General features: G+C 39.3%; 2 protein-coding genes across 5 annotated transcripts in view; one reads left to right on the plus strand and one right to left on the minus strand.

Annotated features, from left to right (window-relative positions):
* LOC141400708 (peptide transporter family 1) overlaps positions 1-16,243 on the plus strand; it is a 30,473-nt gene extending 14,230 nt beyond the window's left edge. For 3 of the 4 annotated variants that reach the window (XM_073980153.1, XM_073980172.1, XM_073980158.1), the window contains 6 exons: positions 9,906-10,134; positions 10,510-10,784; positions 10,849-11,054; positions 15,314-15,622; positions 15,686-15,796; positions 15,868-16,243. In XM_073980153.1, coding sequence (XP_073836254.1) covers positions 9,906-10,134; positions 10,510-10,784; positions 10,849-11,054; positions 15,314-15,622; positions 15,686-15,796; positions 15,868-16,215 — 1,478 coding nt within the window. In that variant the 3' untranslated portion in view covers positions 16,216-16,243. Of the gene's footprint in view, positions 1-8,807; positions 9,576-9,905; positions 10,135-10,509; positions 10,785-10,848; positions 11,055-15,313; positions 15,623-15,685; positions 15,797-15,867 lie in introns of those variants that run through there. The other variant, XM_073980166.1, reaches the window with a different exon arrangement.
* nmdyn-D7 (nucleoside diphosphate kinase homolog 7) overlaps positions 16,226-20,077 on the minus strand; it is an 8,171-nt gene continuing 4,319 nt past the window's right edge. Inside the window, exons 7-8 of the mRNA XM_073980182.1 lie at positions 16,559-16,672; positions 16,226-16,491 (exon numbers count right to left, since the gene is read on the minus strand). Of these exons, the coding sequence (XP_073836283.1) occupies positions 16,354-16,491; positions 16,559-16,672 (252 nt within the window). The 3' untranslated portion in view covers positions 16,226-16,353. The remainder of the gene's footprint in view (positions 16,492-16,558; positions 16,673-20,077) is intronic.

The following is a 20,077-nucleotide window of genomic DNA, read 5'->3' on the forward strand; positions in this document are numbered from 1 at the left end:
CGGAGGGTAGTTCGACAAACAGAAACAGCTTAACAGTTCCAATGCTACCATCGCTGTTCTTGGGCAATGTTGTGCAGTGCTGTTGTGGTACTAACCTGCTTCCAGAACCCGTATTCACGACAACTGGACAGAACACTTTGATGCTGGGCAGTTGTAAGGGCTCAAAAATCACTAGTAGCAAAGGTAACAAAAGTGAGATCGGCCTGCATGATTCACCTTTGCTGGCATCCTTGCTTCAGTAGCTGAATCACCCTGCGCACTTTCCACGTTACGGGAACTATTATGATGGCTAACAATAAGTTGAAGACTTTGGTCAGATACTACTAGAATCCTGATTAATCCAACTGATATAGCATCACCATTAAAATTCCATCAGGTCTCGGATAAAATCTGCATTAGCACTCGCCGTAAATTTTGGTGGTTTCTCCTAGACTGGAAAAGGTCGCAAACGACGTAAAATACTTCTCTCCGCCAGGTCGTTATCGCGGAGCTCTCGGCTAAAATAACCCGCGCATCTCTTCGGATATTTCACAACCACGTCATTTAATCATAAAATCACCATCATTTTCCCAGGATTCGAAAACACATGCCGGTTAATGCATGTTCTGGTTGGCACCACGACTAATATGTGTGGAAATGGCATGCAGTGCTGTTATGATTACAGTGCAACCGGATGGTACGCTCTGATTCTGGGAAGGAGTAACATCAAGACTCTTCGCTATTGGTTCCTTTGCTGGCATCCTTTCCAGGCTTCACCAGCGCTGCCATTTTTCATGCTTTGGGAACTATTAGGGCGGCTAACGATAAGATGAGGAGCCCCTATACTGCAATGTTGCCTGGCTTGACAATCGAACACGGCACTAATGTATTGACTTCCAATTTCAGCTTCATTTCAGAGGCTAATGCTTAGTTAACATTTACGAAATCCACTCGATTTCAACTGTCAATTCCAAAGCTCAAACGTCAAATGATATCTCATCTGAAATCCATTGGATTTGACAGTTGAAATCGAGTGGATTTCGTAAATGTAAACCAAGCATAAGGTTCGAACGTCGAAGATTATCACTCTCTTTCACTAATCTGTTACCTCTGCTTGGACATTATGCCTTACGGCGGTTGCAGCAATGATGAATTCTCCGAAATTCCTCTCCTGCTACCCACATACAGAGAGCGTTTGTTGGTGAATTCTCTATATTTGCCAATTGTCTTTTCCATGGTTGAGTAAAATACGGCATTCAGAGGTTATAAAGTCGAGTGGTGAATGGAGATGAGGATAGGGAGATGGTTCGACCCAAGGAAAATGGCGTGTGACCAAGTCACATCATTTGTCAAACCCCTTGACTCGATGGATATGTCTGCGAACTTTGGGAGTCTCCTCTTATCCTGGTTGGGATCGTTCCCGTTCGCTGTGCAAAATTTGGAGCTATATATCTGCTCAGCCAATTAACTATCTGCTTATCATTTCCTAGGGTTGAATGTTGAGAGTCAAGCTCAAACAAGATAGGTCTGTAGTGGACAGACTGGTGCAATAGGATGTCAACTCCACCACCTCCAGAATTTGAATGTTATTCAGCTTCGTTTATTGATTCACTGTGACTATTATCCTTCTCCGACTCATAAAATCCAAAATCGCATTGATCTTCCCACGAAGAAAAAATTGCTGGAATGTCACATTGTCATGAACTGGAGGATCAAAATCGGTATTAGTAACTGCCGGTTGGTAATGATGCGAGGATTATAATAATCTGATGACGACGTCATACCCTCTCCGGCATCTCACCAACACACTATGTCGCGAGTTCATATAAACAATGGCCAAAAATAGAAGGAGTTGTCGTAGATGGATGAATTTTGGTACAAGTACTTATTATTGACAATGTCGAGGCCAAAAAATTGGGAAGTTTGGTCCACGTTTTGGTATAGCCCCCATATAACGGCAATTCCCAATTTTCTATATTTTAAATATTTTAGCTAAATTTGTCGACCAATTTGGCTGAATTTTGAGATGCAGGGCTCCCAGTTGACAAAAAAAAAACATTCACGATAAAAATTATGGACATAGGTACACGTTTTGATATAGACCCCATATAACGGCACCTACCGATTTCGATTTTCGGTATTTTGAAGATTTTACCTAAGTTTCACGTCCAAATTGGATGCATTTTGGCACTGAGTGTTCCCAGTGGGAAAAAATATTTCTGATACAAATTATGGTTATAGGTCCACGTTTTGATATAGCGGTATAGAGTGATACCGCCCGATTTTCGATAGTTTGGAGGTTTTAGCCACATTATCCAACCGAAGTACCTGTTATTTGGTATTTAGCCTTCGCCAGGGCTGCAAAGTATTCCTACAGATAATTGTTGGTACTGGTCCACCTTTTGATTTAGCTCCCATTGAACGGTACCGCCCGATTTTCGGTATTTTCAAGGTTTTAGCCACATTATCCATCCGAATTGACTGAAATTTGGTGTTCAATCATCATAAATTTTTGTGGGCTTATTGAATACATCAAAATGTTGTCTTTAAATATGAGAATGTTCCTTAAAAAAAGTTTTTTTTGGCCCATTAATGGTGAAAAACGGCCCAATTTTGTTAAAAATTGAAATTTTTTAAAAAATTAATATTTTTAAAATTTCCTCGCTGAAAGATGAAATTATCAGGTACTTAATAAGCCCACAAAATTATATGATGATCGACCCATTCGTTTTCGAACTTTAGTCGACACCGCAAAAGGCTTTGTTCAAAGAGGGGGTAATTCCTTAATGAGGCGTTCACTGAAAAAGATAAATAACATGTTTGTCTGCAAACCTCTGCAGCTGGCACCTTTATACATTTTAAGTACTCACAACTCAAACAGCAAATAATATCGATATACACTTTTTATACATTTTTCCCCACTAATTTTAAAATTTGCTTTACAAAATTGATGAATTAGGACTGTAAACAGCATATGATCACTATTTACTTCCAAATAAATGTGAAGCCAAGTTTATTCACGGTGCTCTTGAAACAAATTTAAATGGAAGGGGCTTACACCTGGGAAGTTTTTGCGGATTCTGAAACTATAATGTCCATAGATGAGAAAAATCAAAAAACAAAATAAAATCGCAGGAGCGCTTTTTAGATAAATCGCGATTCAAGTTGATATTTTTAAGGGTTTTTTAGGTTTTCATGATTTTGCTTGGAAACCGCAGGTCCTTTCGAAGTGGGACTAATGAAAATGTTGTACCTATGAAAATTCTCTACATGATTGACTTCTATGATATCTTCGTAGTTTTTACCGTTATTGAGATATAGAAGTTGAAATTAGGACAATATATTGACTGTATCGCCACCTTATGCACAGTGCACCTTAACTAACTTTAAATGAAAACCGCTTACACCAGGGAAGTTTTTGCGGATTCTGAAACAGCAATGTTTATAGATGAAAAAAATCCAAAAACAATAAAAAAATCGCTGGATGGATTTTTTAATAAATCGCGATCAAAATTCACGTTTTTAGGGTTTTTTTAGGTTTTCATTTTAGCACTAAAAATTCTGTACAAGATTGGCTGACTGATATTTTCCTAGGTTTTAACATTTTTTGAGATATAGAGATATAGAGAGATCAAACTTTCAGATTTTTTTCATAGCTCTGCGGGACTTAGCTTGAAAACTGCAAATCCTTTCGAAATGATACTAAAGAATGTGTTGTTGCTGTAAAAATTCTCTAAAAAATTGGCTTTGGCAATTTTTTCCTAGGTTGTACCGTTTTTGAGATATATAAGTTTAAGTTTGGAAATTGCAGTCATGACATTGTTTTATAAGGAGGCGATACAATCAATCCATTGTCCTAATTTGAACTTCTATTTCTCAATAACGGTAAAAACAACGAAGATATAATAACAATCAATCTTGTAGAGAATGTTCATAGCTACAATATTTTCTTTAGTCCCATTTCAATAGGACTTGCGGCAAATTCGTGAAAACCTAAAAAACACTCAAAAATGTCAACTTGAATCGCGATTTATTTAAAAAGCGCTCCGGAGATTTTTTTAGTTTTTTTATTTTTCTCATCTATGAACATTGTAGTTTCAGAATCAACAAAAACTTCCCAGGTGTAAGCACCTTCCATTTAAATTTGATTCAAGAGCACCGTGTATTACTTCCAAAGCAAACTAGAAAATCCGCTTTGAAACTACCGTTACTTTAAATATTCAAATATTTGAAGATAACAAATATTGCTAATTTTGGGAAAATATGGAGAAAAATGCACATTACCAACAATTATCGGATTTGAACCCACATATGGACAAAACTACTTGACGTATCAATACTAAAATTCAAAATTGGAATGATTTCTATCGACTCCCATCAATATATTTGTACTCCGAAGTACATACTTGGTTTTGACCATTTATGGCCGCTGTCATGACACTGTGCGTAATGGACCAATGGCGTCAAACAGAACAAAACCATGGTCCGGTATTACTCTCTATCCCGACTCTGATCTGAAGAAGACGGAGCAGGCATTCCGGGACATACCGTTCGCAAAATAAAAGTAAAGACGAACACGAACTTACAACCTGGTTTGATGTTCTTTTTCATAGCATTATACGTGTTGGGCGCCACTTCATCAAATCAAATGTGTCAGTTCCTGCTATACCGATTCGAGTTTATCTCTTCTTCTTCTTTATTTGCGGATCCGTTATTCGGATATAAGCGATCATACAATATTATTTGTTTTACAAATTAATATGTTTTATATTATGAAATTATTGACAGATCTCGATTTTTAGCAGCATGTAGTAGATTTGTTTCATTCCTGTATCCTGTCCATTCATGGATGTTCCTTAACCAGTTGTCTCTCTTCTGCCTCTTGTTCTGTGTCCTTCTATATTACATTTAATGATTGCCCAGGTGTCCCAGGTATACGATTTTTCTTTATTTGACGGTGCATAGAAGTTGTCTATCGAGGTTCATTCGTCTTAGAACTTCTTCAGCATTCTTGGATTTCAAATGCTTCAATTTTTTTCTCATCTGCACTTTTAGGGTCCATATTTCTACTGGATATAGTAGTAGTAGTGGGGTCCACCGTGGTGCAATGGTTAGCACGTCCGCCTTGCACTCAGAAGGTCTGCGGTTCGAATCCCAGGCCAAGCAACATCAAATTTACGACGGTGGCAAAATTCCCCCTCAGTAATGCTGGCGACATTTCCTGAGTATTTCAGCCATGAAAAACTTCTCTACAAGTGGTGTCGTAAGACACGCCGTTCGGACTCGGCGATAAAAAGTAGGTCCCATATCATTGAGCAAATATGAATCGGCGTGCACTCATTGATATGAGAGAAGTCTCCCTTGTCTCTTCGGGGATGTTATGAGAACATGTGTATGTATGTATAGCAGTATAGACCAAATGTAGCATTTGACAAATCTAGCCTTCGTTTTGAGACTTATTTCATGGCTTGTAAGTGTTTTGTTATTTAAAAAAGGCATTTCTGGCCACCTCCACTCGACGCTTAATTTCGTTTGATATGTTCCATTGGTCGTTAATTAAAACGCCAAGATTTTTGATATTTAGTGATGTTTCACAACTGACGTATTTTCGACTTACAACCATATGTTTTGTCTTCTTTATATTTATTTTGAGGCCATATGTTTCGCTTACGTACGTGAGTTTGTCTAGGAGTTGTTGCAGCCCAGATATACTGTTAGCAATAATTGTGGTATCATCAGCATAACGTATATCTTCTAATATATAAAAGACAATGTGTGTATGTTAGTATGTTTGTTTGTTTGTATGTTCCGAATAGACTCAAAAACGGCTGAACCGATTTTCTTGAAAATTTCAGATAATGTACAGGGAACACCGGTAGTGAAAATAGGCTATATATTTTTTTTGCATTTCGGAGGGGGCGGGGTACCTCCCCTATGCCCTATTTTTTAAAAACGCTATTTTAGCAAAACGGACAAACCTATCGGAGAGAAAATTAATTTGCGAGACAGTGGTAGTTGTGTCTCCGATCCTAGGTACTCATTTAGGGCCTAAAGACCACGCCCACTGTTTTAAATAGCTTATATGTATATCAAATGATGAAGTTAAGCCAATGGGGGAAACTCCAGACTTAAACAATTATATCAAAAACTGCTTAACCGATTTTCTTGAAAATGTCAGAGAATCTACTGGGAGGACCCGTGGTGAAAATAGGGTATATATTTTGTTGAATTTCGGAGGGGGTGGGGAACCTCCCCCATGCCCTATTTTTTGAAAACGATATTTTAACAAAACTGAAGAACGTATCGTAGAGAAAAATAATTTGGGGACAATGTTGGTTTTGTCTCCGACCCTATGTACACATTTGGGACCAGACCACGCCCACTTTCTAAATATCTTATATATACAAAACTACTAAACCGATTTTCTTGAAAATTTCAGACAATAGATAGGGATGATCCCTGGTGAAAATAGGCTATATATTTTGTTGAATTTCTGAGGGGGCGGGGTACTTCCTCTTTGCCCTATTTTATTAAAACACTGTCTTTCCAAAACTTACTATCGTATGGCTTAGAAAATAAATTTGAAAGACAACGGTGGTTGAATCTCCGACCCTAGGTACTTATTTAGCGCTTAAAACACGACCATGCCCACATTTTTAAATATCTTATATCTCCGAAACTACAGAGCCGATTTTCTTTAAATGGCCATCTTGAACACCCGTGGTGAAAATAGGCTATATATTTTTTTGAATTTTGGAGGGAACGGGGTACCCCCCCCCCCCCCCAAATGCCTTCCTTTTTTAAAATCCTTTTAGCACGCCCATTTTTTAAATACGTTATATCTCCAAAACTCCTTAACCGATTTCCATGTCATTTTCAGATCATGTACAGGGATATTCGCTGGTGGAAATATGCTATATAAACTTACGAACGTGTCCGTATCCCCAACCCTGGGTACATATTTTAGCCGTAAGACCCGACCAAGTATACATTATAAGAAGGTACAAATACTGGACATTCTATTGATTGGATTGCACACATGGAAATTATCATCTAGAACGAATGTACGATGGCACATAAAAATTCCCAAGAAGCTTTAGAACGATTCTTGAAGGATTTAAGAGCAATTCATGTTTAGATTTCAGACAAACACTGCCAGTTATACTATTCCAGCAGATGAAATAAATGCATGCCTCAAGTCATAAGTTAACATACCGCCAAATTTCATATAGACACTATAATTTCTGAAGATGTTTTATTTATAGTCACTTGCATATCCCGACTAATTTGCAACGCAAGACTAGGGCCAGCAACGAGGACCGGGCCGGCTGTGTGTGTGTTTGTATGTTCCGTATAGACTCAAAAACGGCTAAACCGATTTTCTTGAAAATTTCAGGGAATGTACAGGAAACAACCGTGGTGAAAATAGGCTATATATATTTTTTTTAATTTCGGAGAGGGCGGAGTACCTCCCCCATGCCCTATTTTTATAAAAACCCTATTTTATCATGCCCTCTTTTTAAATACGTTACATACCCAAAACTAATGAACCGATTTTCCTGAAAATTTCAGAGAATGTATAGGGAAGACCCGCAGTTAAAATATGCTATACATTGTGTTGAATTTCGGAGGGATTTGGTACCTCCACTATGTCTGGTTTAATAAAATCGCTATTTTAGCAAAATTTAAACGAGTGATTGAATTAATTCTTCCGAACCACCACCGATCCACTCCGCTCGGAATTTCCACCCTCCAAACCATACCCTCCCATCCGTCCCGCTCCGAACTGCTACATACCGAACCACTCTGCAACGAATTACCCTGCTCCGAACTTCCACCCTTCGATTCTCCGACCCTAGGTACTCATTTTGGGACCTTAAGACCCGACCACACCCAATTTCTATTTCTGAAACTTCTGAGCCGATTTTAATACAAATTTCAGGGAATGTACCGGGATAATCCTGGTGAAAATAGGCTGCATATATGTCCCCTGCTACTTAGTGAAAATAAACTATATATTTTGTGGAATTTCGGCGGAGCGTGGTTTGAAAATTAATTCGATAGACAATGGTGGTTGTGTCTCCGACCCGAGGGACTTATTTGCGGATTTAAGACCCGGCCACGCCCACTTTCTAAATGTGTTATATCTTCAAAACTTCTAAACCGATTTCCATGCAATTTTCAGATGATGTACAGGGATGGCCTTTGGTGCAAAAATGTTATAAATTTTGTTAAATTTCGGAGGTGCTGGTTATACTCTGCGTCCTATTTTTTAAATGCGCTATATATGTAAAATGTACAAACCATAAGACCCGACAACTTCTACTTTCTTAAATATGTTACAAATTAATGGAAATACCAGATGTTATGCATAGCGAAGCTTTGGTCTTATTGGAAAGCAAGTATTTAAATTAGAAGGCAATATATCGATAGCTATAGCTTCATCAGGTATATAAGATGTACATTATAAAAAGGTGGAAGGACGACACAGTTGGCCCTTAAGTTGCCACTGAACATTCATGTGAGTGAAGGGCACGTATGCAATATTAAATATAAGTTATCACCTGGAACGAATTTACAATAGCACGTAATAATTTAAGAAGCAACTAACCTTTGATTTCAGACAAACACTTCCAGTTATACTATTCCAGCAGATGAAATAAATGCATACCCCAAGTCATCAGCTTTTTGGCGGTATGTTAAAATTACATATCGACACTAACAAATCTGAAGATTTTTTATTTATAATCACTTGCAGATCCCAACTAATTAGTGATGCAATAAAAATACAATCGCTGACTTAAGATAACATAAAACTGTTTCAAGGGCCAGCAACGCGGAACGGGTCGGCTATTTTTAAAATAAAATATTTCACGTTAAGTTAAGGTCACATTAGGCTAGTTATTTATAATTTTACCTTGAACTCTTTACGAGTTTATAGCTCAAAAAATAATATCTGATGGGCGTAGACCTTTCAGAGGGAGTTTGTTAATATGGTGTGGTTTGGGTCAACATGGCAGTTAGAGAGCCAAGTTTTTTCTCAAGTATTTTCTCCATTATGTCACACAAAATGCTGGGGTCCAAGCTGTGCTGCCTGTTAACGCCTTAAGACGTTTTTCGTCTCTTTTTGGACCTTAGCTGAGAAGGTTGGTTTGATGTGATGTCGTAAGTGGTTCCTAGGATGTCTACCGGATATTTTGTTCATTTGTGTGGACGTTGTATTAACTTCATTTGTCCATTGAAGAGAAGCGGGGACATCACTCCACGCTAAAGGAATTCAAATTTTGTTTCTTTTATGTTGGGACTTTATATTTCTCTGAACTCGACATAGGACTATCGTTCGGCCATGGACTACCGTTATGTCGTTCAACGATCTCGCGTACGAGATTCAAATTCCTACCTTCTTCTCCAAAGCTGAGCGATATGAAACTACTACTTAAGACGATTCATCAAATCTTTCGTAATATATAATTTATGTCATGTTTACATTCGATCTTTTTGCCGGGTTAACCTTTATAAGGACTTACTTGAAGTATACGCAATGGAATTGACATTTGGAATCCAGTGGATTTATTTAAATCGAGTTATATATAAAGGTGCTATTACTCTTATCTTTCTAATACACCTGCACACCCTCAAATGACGTTATAATTGTGACTAATATGTATGTATATACAATGCACTTATTCATAATTATCATTATCAGCACCTATGAAATATATGGACATGTGTATTATAGGTCAATATTAAACAAGAGGGAATATTTTCTGGAACAAATATTATCAGTCTGTGATTTAATTGTTTTTTTTTTATTCTTTCTTTGGAAATATTTTTAACAAAAGTCCACCAATTCACTCTGTAACTGTTGATCATCGACACGTTGTTTTTGTTTATATTTGTAATTATGTTATTGTAATTCATTCCAGCAATCCTGGCCTTATACTTGCGTGATGATTTATACTTCAGTGAAAGTCTGTCAACCGTGCTGCTGCACGTTTTCAATTTCTTTGGTCAATTTTGTCCGATATTTGGAGCAATACTGGCCGATAGCTATATTGGTAATGTACGGACCATAAATGGGTTTTATATTATCTATGCATTTGGCTGGATTCTTTTGGTGTTCACATCGCTGCCATATGCTGGCGTGTCATTGATGTAAGTATATGGTATAATAGATAGTGAAAATTTGTTAAAAGAAAATTTGGGAAGCGAAGACACGAAAAAGGGAAATGTCGTCCACAGTTCTTGATAAAAGTCAATTGATCGCGTTAAACAGCTGTCATTGTAATTGTCTTCAAGACCTCAAAATTTGATAACATTTGTTAAATTACAACGCTTTTATCCATGCCCGATGATGATCAGCTGTTCTTCATGTATATATGGTCCTTGATTGTTATCACCTCTCTTCCTTTTTACCAAATTTTCATGTGAACTTTCTCTTCTCTTTCATAACAGGAAACATTACAAAAGCTTATTACATTACTCAATTTCTCACTCCATCAATACCTCTCTCTTTTTTTCTTAAATTAGTTTCTTGGTATCAGTCTCACTGCTTTTAATAGCCATTGGAAATGGTTCAACACGAGCCTGTGTTACATCCTTGGGTGCTATACAATTTCAATTACCCGATCAAGCTAAACAATTGGCCGAATATTTTTCCCTCTACTATTTGATATATTATATTGGAATATTTTTAAGTAAAATAATACCACCAACGATAAGGGCCAATACAATGTGTTATAATAAATCGGAATGTTATCCTGCAGTTTTTGGTACGCTGGGTTCTTCGTTTTTTATGGCATGGAGTAAGTATGAGTTGCTTTAGAACTATAAAACTGCAAAATGTTAAATGTTTGTAATTTTTTTCAGTTGTATTCAGTCTGGGCAGACTTTATTATAGACCCGAAAAATTGGCCGAAGAAAGTATTCTAATAAAGTTCTATGGCTGTATTAAGCATGCCTTGGGTAGGCGGTGGAAGCGCAAGGCGGATGATAAGAAACCCTCGTATTGGTTACATTATGCCGTTGGACGTTATGAGGAGTCATTTGTCAGCGATGTGGCTAAAGTCTTAAAGGTAAGAAGGAAATACTAAAACAAAAGCTTTACGTTCGGCCGGACTTTTTATACCCTCCACCATAAACTATGTATTTTGAACTGAATTGGAATTATTAATTTTCTTTGTTACCAAAGTGCCATAATTTTATATGGAGAAGTTTTTTGACCACTGTGGACTCCAAATTCCTAATTTATGTAGTTCGATCAGCTAAAAACTTGCAAATACCTGAATACATGCTGTACGACTATTCCAAAACAAGAACCTAGGTTCACTATTTTTAATGGAGAAGTTGTTGACCACTGCCAACCCTATTTGCCAAATTACAGCCAACTCAAAACCGAAATGTAGATACTTCCAAATACATGAAATCGGGCGGTACGGTTATATGGGGGCTTTTCCAAAACATGGGCCCATGTTTACAATTTTTGGTAGATAAGTTTTTTGACCACTCTATTTGCCAAATTAATTCTAACCATTTTCCAAATTTACCTGACAGCAAACAAAAGGCGCATCTTCCTAAAATTTCAGCGTCTAATCTCAATTTCTCTGGATGCTATTTTGACCTATCAAGGAATATATACCATCAATATCCACAAGGCTGAGATTATATAAATACATAGGCCGACTTCCGTATTGTCAGTTCTTAAAACGATTTCCCCACTACTGCAATTTCATAAAATTACTCTAGTAAGGAACTCGATTTAAGAACCCCTAGTTTACAAAGCAACTGACAATACGGAAGTCAGCCATTCTTCATGGTTGTTGGCCCTCGATTCTGGGTCCAGGCTTCTTAGTGAGTTGGTCCTTAAAAATATTTTTTTTTGAAAGTCGACACTTCCTGACCTGAGTAGGTTTGGCGGGACATTTAAAAAGGTGTTTTGTGTCGTGCGGGCCCATGCCGCATAATGGGCAGATGTCTTGCACGGCGCGATAAATTTCCGCCCAATACGAATTTAGGCGACTGCAATATCCCGAGCGTAGTTGAGCCAAAACTACTCTGGTTTGTCGTGGCAGCTGACGCTCCTCAGCTGCGATAGATGGGGGATGTACTCCGAGGACTTTATTCACACTATATTTGATTAAGGCCTTTGAATTTTGGGGCAGGTTGTGGTCGGAATTATGCTACCGTCGACCACGACATTCAACTCATGTCCAAACTGCGCTGTCCATGTGGTGAACAGAGTGGCTGCTGATTTTGTGACGGAAATCTGCATATTCCGCGAATGGTAAAAGGTGGTAAGATCGGGTAAATAGTTGTTCAGTCTCTCACAGATGTCATCAGTATAGGTACCTGACGCCAGGATCGTGCAATCATCCGCATACGTTGGGGAACTCTCTATTTCACTCCATGGGGTTTGGACTTCTTGTTCCTGAATTCCACGTACGACTGGCGTCCACACATATAATTGACTATCCAACGTTTCAAGTTTGGCCGGAGGGTTGTCTGCTCAATGTCCTCAAACAGCGTGGAGTGCCTGACTGTATCAAAGGCTTTTGATAAGTCAAGAGCCACCATCACTGTTCTATCGCACGGCCGTCTCTGGTTGAGTCCTTTACAGATATATGTGGTAATGGCGTGCAGCGCTGTTGTCGTGCTGTGCTGCTTACGGAATCCATGCTGATGATCGACAACATGATAGCTATTTCTGATACTGGGGAGGACTAAAGCCTCAAGGGTCTTTGCTACGGGCGACAAAAGCGAAATCGACCTGTACGATTGACTTTTGCTGGCATCCTTGCCGGGCTTCCGTAGTGGGAACACCCTGCCCATTTTCCAGACTTCGGGAACAAGGCTAGCGACAAGTTGGGAACTTTAGTGAGATACTTCACTCCCGGCTCATCCAGCTGCTTCAGCATTACCATGGAGATTCCATCAGGGCCCAACGCTTTGGATGATTTAGCGTTCCTGATGGCATTGGCAACATCATCCATTGTAAACTGTGGTGGTTCATTCTCGGCAGGAAGAGATCTGATGCGACGTAACGGTAACGTCGCCAAACGTGACTGACTATCTTCCCTTCTTCCAGGGTTCGAGAGTGACTTAACCGTTGCCCACAATTCACCTATACCAGATCCAATGTTGCAACCGTTCAGATGGTTTAACCACTTATTCCGCTTATGCTTGCCGACCAGCCTGTTAACTTCCAGTGTCAGCTCCCTGACTCTGGGGTTGGTTCGACGAAGCTCATCACGTTCATTTGCTAATCCCGTCGCCTCTGCTGAGAAGTTTGGTCTCACTTCGGGTATTCGACCAGCAGGGATATGGCGAGCGGCTGCAGCAGTGATGATGTCTCGGAACGTCCTTTCCGCTACCCGAACATCAGAAGGATTGGGCAGTTCTCTGAAGCGGTGATTGGTGAACTCTCTGAAACTCGGCCAATCAGCTTTCTTATGATTGGCGAACGTGTGGCGTTCAGAGGAGATGAAATCGGGTGGTCTACTAATGGAGACAATTATGGGGAGATGGTCTGATCCAAGGGAAATTACGGGTTGCCAGGTAACGTCATTTGTCAGACCAGGTGACACGCTGGTTATGTCTGGCGAACTGTGACACACTACAGCTATTTCTCGGCGGGATGTATACGTTCAGCAACTCTATCTCGGCAGTTCCACATCTGACTGCTACCCCCATACATTCCATGTACGGGTCATTAGAGACAGGCTCAAGCGAGATAGGTCTATATTCGACAGACTGGTGTCATAGGAAAGCTAATTCCCCACCTCCACTTCTGGTGCGATCCTTCCTTAGCACATTGTAATCATCACAATGCTCTAAGCTGTAGTTGTCGTTCAGCTTTGTTTCTTGCACCGCCGCGACCTTGATATTCCTCCGACTCATGAAATCTATTATTTCCTCGATCTTACCTCGGAGTCCATTGCAATTAAATTGCAAAAAGGATGCATTTCCGGGGATTGGGAGAACAACGGCTGGTGTTAAAGGCTGCGAGTGCGGTTGCTGTCGAGGGGACTGCGGGGGAGTTTCATAATCAGCCGACGAGGGAGTTTCGTAGTCCGATGACGACTCACCGGGGACTGTGTTCACGCAGCCTGCAGCAACATAGTCCCTGTCGTAGTCCCTCACGTGGACAAGTCCAGAGCAAACCCTTAGATGCACCCATTCATGACATCTATTGCATCTCACCGAAGGTTGGATGTGGATGAAGATGCGGATGTGACAAACTGAGCACAGATATATTGGTCCTGGGTTTTCCTACGCCCCGGCATGGACCAAAAGAATTCGGAGCAAGCATTCCGGGATATGCTGCTCCCAACACAGAAAAACGAAACAAATAGAAACATGTACCCTGAGGTGGCAGCCGCTGGCCGGAACGATGATGTTGTGTAGTTCCGGGTCAATCCGGTACGAAAGAACCCGCTGCCGTGGGATTGAAAACCTAACCTAACGATGATGTTGTGTAGTTCCGGGTCAATCCGGTACGAAAGAACCCGCTGCCGTGGGATTGAAAATTCAGCACTTCTTGCTCTCAAAGCGAGTAATCGATTTGGTCCAAACTTTGAAAATCGTAATATTTCTTACAGACTCGGATTATGTCTGATATTAACTACATCGGACCACTCTTTCGGATACCTCCCATACAAAGTTAGGAAAGAGTGCAGTTAAGGGAGTCGTCTGGAATGGTTTCTTTTAATTTTTGGCAACATATACGAATTACGACGGTAAAAATTTTCTTTAGGTCTGAGGCTGAGGGTATATCTCTGTCGGTACAACTGACCGGCACTTAATTGTTTTTTTTTTTTTTTTTTTGGTTGTATGTATATGTCTTTCGCGCACATAAGTTCAACATTTTTGCCATTATGTGCAGTTAAGTCAAGTTTTTTACTGCAGGTTGTCTTTGTGATCTCTGTACCAGCGGTAGAATTCTCCAAACTTCCCCAGCTAAAGGTCCGACGGTTCAAAACCCTCTTTCCGCAGACAACCATATCGTTCTCAACTTGCCCAATTCCTTGATGAAAGCATTCCTCGTCCGGATAACATATCAGAGGAATGGTTAACCATTGCCTTCCTTGCAAACTGCCGCAAAATTAGTGGAGATCAGAGACTTACGACAAGTAGTTCTGCTACCGTAGAAGTAAATGTAAGGCCATAGCTACAAATGAGAGAGTTATGGAGAAGGAAGGAAGGAGTCAGAATAAACTTCGGTGATGATCGGCATTATATTTGTTACAGCGGAATATTTCTCCATACTAGATAATGGTCCTTTTTCTGATTCTTTTTTTTACTTTTTAATACACCATACCCTATTATGTCTTTGCAGCTAGTTAAACTATTTCTTCCACTGCCCATTTATTTTGCCCTGTTGACCCAACAAGATTCCAGTTGGACTTTTCAAGCATCTCTGATGAACACCACCATAGTGGATGGCATAACAATACAACCCGATCAGGCCAAGGCAATGGGACCAATATTTCTATTCATGCTTATACCACTGTGGCAATATATTGTGAGACCACTGCTCAAGTGGCTATTTAAATATGAACTGAAACCATTGCACAGTGTTACAGTGGGTGGAGTATTTTCAGCTTTATCATTTATATCGGCTGGCATTTTACAGCGATTTATATTTGTAAGTAAACTTGGAGTTATAAAGCATTTCTATGGATTGATGTAATATCCTTTATTCCGATAGTCCATGCCTTATAAATCCGTCAATGTTATGTGGCAAGTACCCCAATTTCTTTGTATAATGTTGGGAGAATTATTGCTTTCCATACCGGGTTTACAGTTTGCCTTTACACAGGTGAGTTTGGAAATGAGATGTGAAACAATTTTGTTAAGATTTATTCATATATATTGTCGTTTCTTTTCAAGGCGCCAGCCTCCATGAAATCTGTTGTAACTGCCGCATGGTTTCTCAACAATGCCTTTGGCAATTTAATTGTCATCATTATTACCGAACTAAAAATGTTTCGTACACAAAGTGATGAGTTTTTCTTCTATGCTGTTATGATGGTGGTGGCGATCGTCTTGTATACCTATCTTGCCTATGATTATGAATTACGACAATATGAAGAAAAGGATGCCGACACAGCTATGGAAATAGTTATAGCTGAAACAGTTCCTCTTATAAATGGAAAACAAAAGCAAGAACAGCTGCCCAAAGATGATGTACAAAGTGATGATACACCCAGCACAAGTAAAAGTAAACTGCTTAAATAATAAAGTATTATTTAGTTTTATAACAAAATTATTTGTATTTTCTTTAATTTATTGTAAATAATATTTTCTAATAAAATATATAATTATCTAAATTTAAAATTTTAAATATTGGACGGAAAAATATTTCTTTGTTGGGATTTAATTGAGTATTTTAAAAAGATATTGTAGCTCTAAAACGGTATCGTCTGGCAAATCGGTGCAATGTACAGCATTTAGGGTTTTACTGGAACCAAATTTTGCCCTGAGCGTATGAGGTCGTAAAAGCTTGGCAATTTCCTAGAAAATAAAAAGGGTTAATTGGTTAACAAAATTTAAATTGGCGAATATCTTAAATAATACTTACAGGATCCATGGGTCCACAAAATTTACGAAATTCTTCATAGCTACACTTACTGGAATCGGTACACACAATTTCCAAAGCCACACAAGATCCACTTGCCAATTGAGAGACCATTGGCTATTTGTTTAAAAACAACATTTTTATTAGAATTTCAAACTTATCAGTAGCTAATCCTGGTCAAAAGGCAAATACGACAGATCAAAGATGAGCACCTAGACAAAACACATGAACACGGTTCTGACCATGACATTAAAATTATTCCGCCCAACTGTTGCAAACTTTAGCTTTCACAGTTATATAATATTCGACAACATAACTAGCATGATGATATTACCAGACCATTTTAAGAACCGAAAAAGATTATTTTGTGATAATTAGAAAAGACTTCGATCGGCTCGGACCACTAAATTGTTACAGCAAAGGTTCGATTGAACTTTTTGAAGAAAGTAAGAACTGATAAATATTTAAGCTGGACTTTCACAAGCTTAAACCACCACAGACAGGAGTATCATTATACCCACAGCCTTTAGACTAAAGAACCTTTCTCAAAGAAATTGTGCTTTTTAAGATCCTTGCTGAAAGAAAGGATGCTTTTAGACCCTTTCTAAAAGAAAGGGTGCTTCTACTTACTTACTTACTTACTTAGCTGGCCCATTACAGAACATTTGTTCTATAGGCCGAACTAAGAAGAGATCTCCATTCCTCTCTATTTGTTGCTTTGCACTCTGGAATACCGCGCCTTTTCATCTCAACATCCACTTGTTTGCGCCATCTATTCCTTGGCCTGCCAATTCTGCGTGCACCGCCATGTGGCATGTATTCATATGCCTTTTTAGCGGGTTCATCATCGCTCATTCTTATGATATGGCCTAGCCAACGCAATCGCTGCATCTCGATACGTTTAACTATATTCATGTCGTTGTATAGCAGATACAGCTCGTGGTTCATGCGACGTCGATATTCACCGTCAACGCAGATTGGTCCGTAGATCTTTCGAAGAATTTTTCTCTCAAACACACCAAGCACTGCCATGTCTGCTTGCGCAAGTACCCAGGCTTCGGAGCCATACATCAGCACGGGTAGTATCAGTGTTTTGTAGAGCGTTATTTTTGTTTGACGAGATGTGGCTTTGTTTTTAAACTGCTTACTTAAACCAAAGTAGCATATGTTGGCCAATATAATTCTTCTTTTTATTTCACAACTGATGTCGTTTGTTGTGTTTACGGAGGTGCCGAGGTAGACGAAGTCTTTTACTACCTCAATATTATAGGAACCAACTTCCACAGTCGGTCCGAGCTCAATGGACGCATTGCGCGTCGACACCATCAACTTGGTCTTCTCACCGTTTACCGCCAGACCCACTTTAGCAGATTCTCCTTCGACCTTTATAAAGGTATCAGTTACTTCTTTTACTGATCGGCCCATGATGTCTATATCATCAGCATAAGCAAGTAACATGTGACTATTGGTGTAGATTGTGCCACTTCTTTTGACGTTTGCCTCTCGTATAACCTTTTCTAGCAGGATGTTGAAGAGGTCACACGAAAGGCTGTCTCCTTGTCTGAAACCTCTTTTGGTACCAAACTCTTCGGAGAGGTTCTTTCCTATTTTAACTGAGGACCTCGTGTCAGTTAAAGTCATTTTACAAAGCCGGATGAGCTTTGCGGGAATACCAAATTCAGACATGGCTTGGAATACCTTTGAACGCAGCGGGCTGTCGAAGGCTGCTTTATAATCGACAAAAAGGTGGTAGGTGTCGATCTGCATCTCTTGGGTCTTCTCCAGGATTTGCCGCAGGGTAAATATCTGGTCAATGGTGGACTTGCCAGGTCTAAAGCCGCATTGGTATGGTCCAATTATCTTGTTGACCATAGGCTTTAGTCGTTCGCACAATATCCCTGACACGATCTTGTAGGCAATAGGGAGTAGACTTATGCCCCTATAGTTAGAGCATACAGTCTTGTCTCCCTTCTTGTGGACGGGGCACAGGATACTCAGGGTGCTTCTAGACCCTTTCTAAAAGAAAGGTTACTTTTATAGACCACTTTTTGGAAGAAAGGGTGCTTCTTTCATACCCTTTCTAAAAGAAAGGCTGCTTCTAAAAGAAAGGGTGCTTCTATAGACCCTTTCTAAAAGAAAGGGTGCTTCTATAGACCCTTTCTAAAATAAAGGGTGCTTCTATAGACCCTTTCTAAAAGAAAGGGTGCTTCTATAGACCCTTTCTAAAAGAAAGGTTGCTTCTATAGACCCTTTCTAAAAGAAAGGGTGCTTCTATAGACCCTTTCTAAAAGAAAGGGTGCTTCTATAGACCCTTTCTAAAAGAAAGGGTGCTTCTATAGACCCTTTCTAAAAGAAAAGGTGCTTCTATAGACCCTTTCTAAAAGAAAGGGTGCTTCTATAGACCCTTTCTAAAAGAAAGGCTGCTTCTATAGACCCTTTCTAAAAGAAAGGCTGCTTCTATAGACCCTTTCTAAAAGACCCTTTCTAAAAGAAAGGGTGCTTCTATAGACCCTTTCTAAAAGAAAGGGTGCTTCTATAGACCCTTTCTAAAAGAAAGGGTGCTTCTATAGACCCTTTCTAAAAGAAAGGGTGCTTCTATAGACCCTTTCTAAAAGAAAGGGTGCTTCTATAGACCCTTTCTAAAAGAAAGGGTGCTTCTATAGACCCTTTCTAAAAGAAAGGGTGCTTCTATAGACCCTTTCTAAAAGAAAGGGTGCTTCTATAGACCCTTTCTAAAAGAAAGGGTGCTTCTATAGACCCTTTCTAAAAGAAAGGGTGCTTCTATAGACCCTTTCTAAAAGAAAGGGTGCTTCTATAGACCCTTTCTAAAAGAAAGGGTGCTTCTATAGACCCTTTCTAAAAGAAAGGGTGCTTCTATAGACCCTTTCTAAAAGAAAGGGTGCTTCTATAGACCCTTTCTAAAAGAAAGGGTGCTTCTATAGACCCTTTCTAAAAGAAAGGGTGCTTCTATAGACCCTTTCTAAAAGAAAGGGTGCTTCTATAGACCCTTTCTAAAAGAAAGGGTGCTTCTATAGACCCTTTCTAAAAGAAAGGGTGCTTCTATAGACCCTTTCTAAAAGAAAGGGTGCTTCTATAGACCCTTTCTAAAAGAAAGGGTGCTTCTATAGACCCTTTCTAAAAGAAAGGGTGCTTCTATAGACCCTTTCTAAAAGAAAGGGTGCTTCTATAGACCCTTTCTAAAAGAAAGGGTGCTTCTATAGACCCTTTCTAAAAGAAAGGGTGCTTCTATAGACCCTTTCTAAAAGAAAGGGTGCTTCTATAGACCCTTTCTAAAAGAAAGGGTGCTTCTATAGACCCTTTCTAAAAGAAAGGGTGCTTCTATAGACCCTTTCTAAAAGAAAGGGTGCTTCTATAGACCCTTTCTAAAAGAAAGGGTGCTTCTATAGACCCTTTCTAAAAGAAAGGGTGCTTCTATAGACCCTTTCTAAAAGAAAAGGTGCTTCTATAGACCCTTTCTAAAAGAAAAGGTGCTTCTATAGACCCTTTCTAAAAGAAAGGGTG

This window comes from Musca autumnalis, unplaced genomic scaffold (genome assembly GCF_047663935.1).
Source record: "Musca autumnalis isolate F117 unplaced genomic scaffold, ASM4766393v1 scaffold_1, whole genome shotgun sequence".
Taxonomy (NCBI): domain Eukaryota; kingdom Metazoa; phylum Arthropoda; class Insecta; order Diptera; family Muscidae; genus Musca; species Musca autumnalis.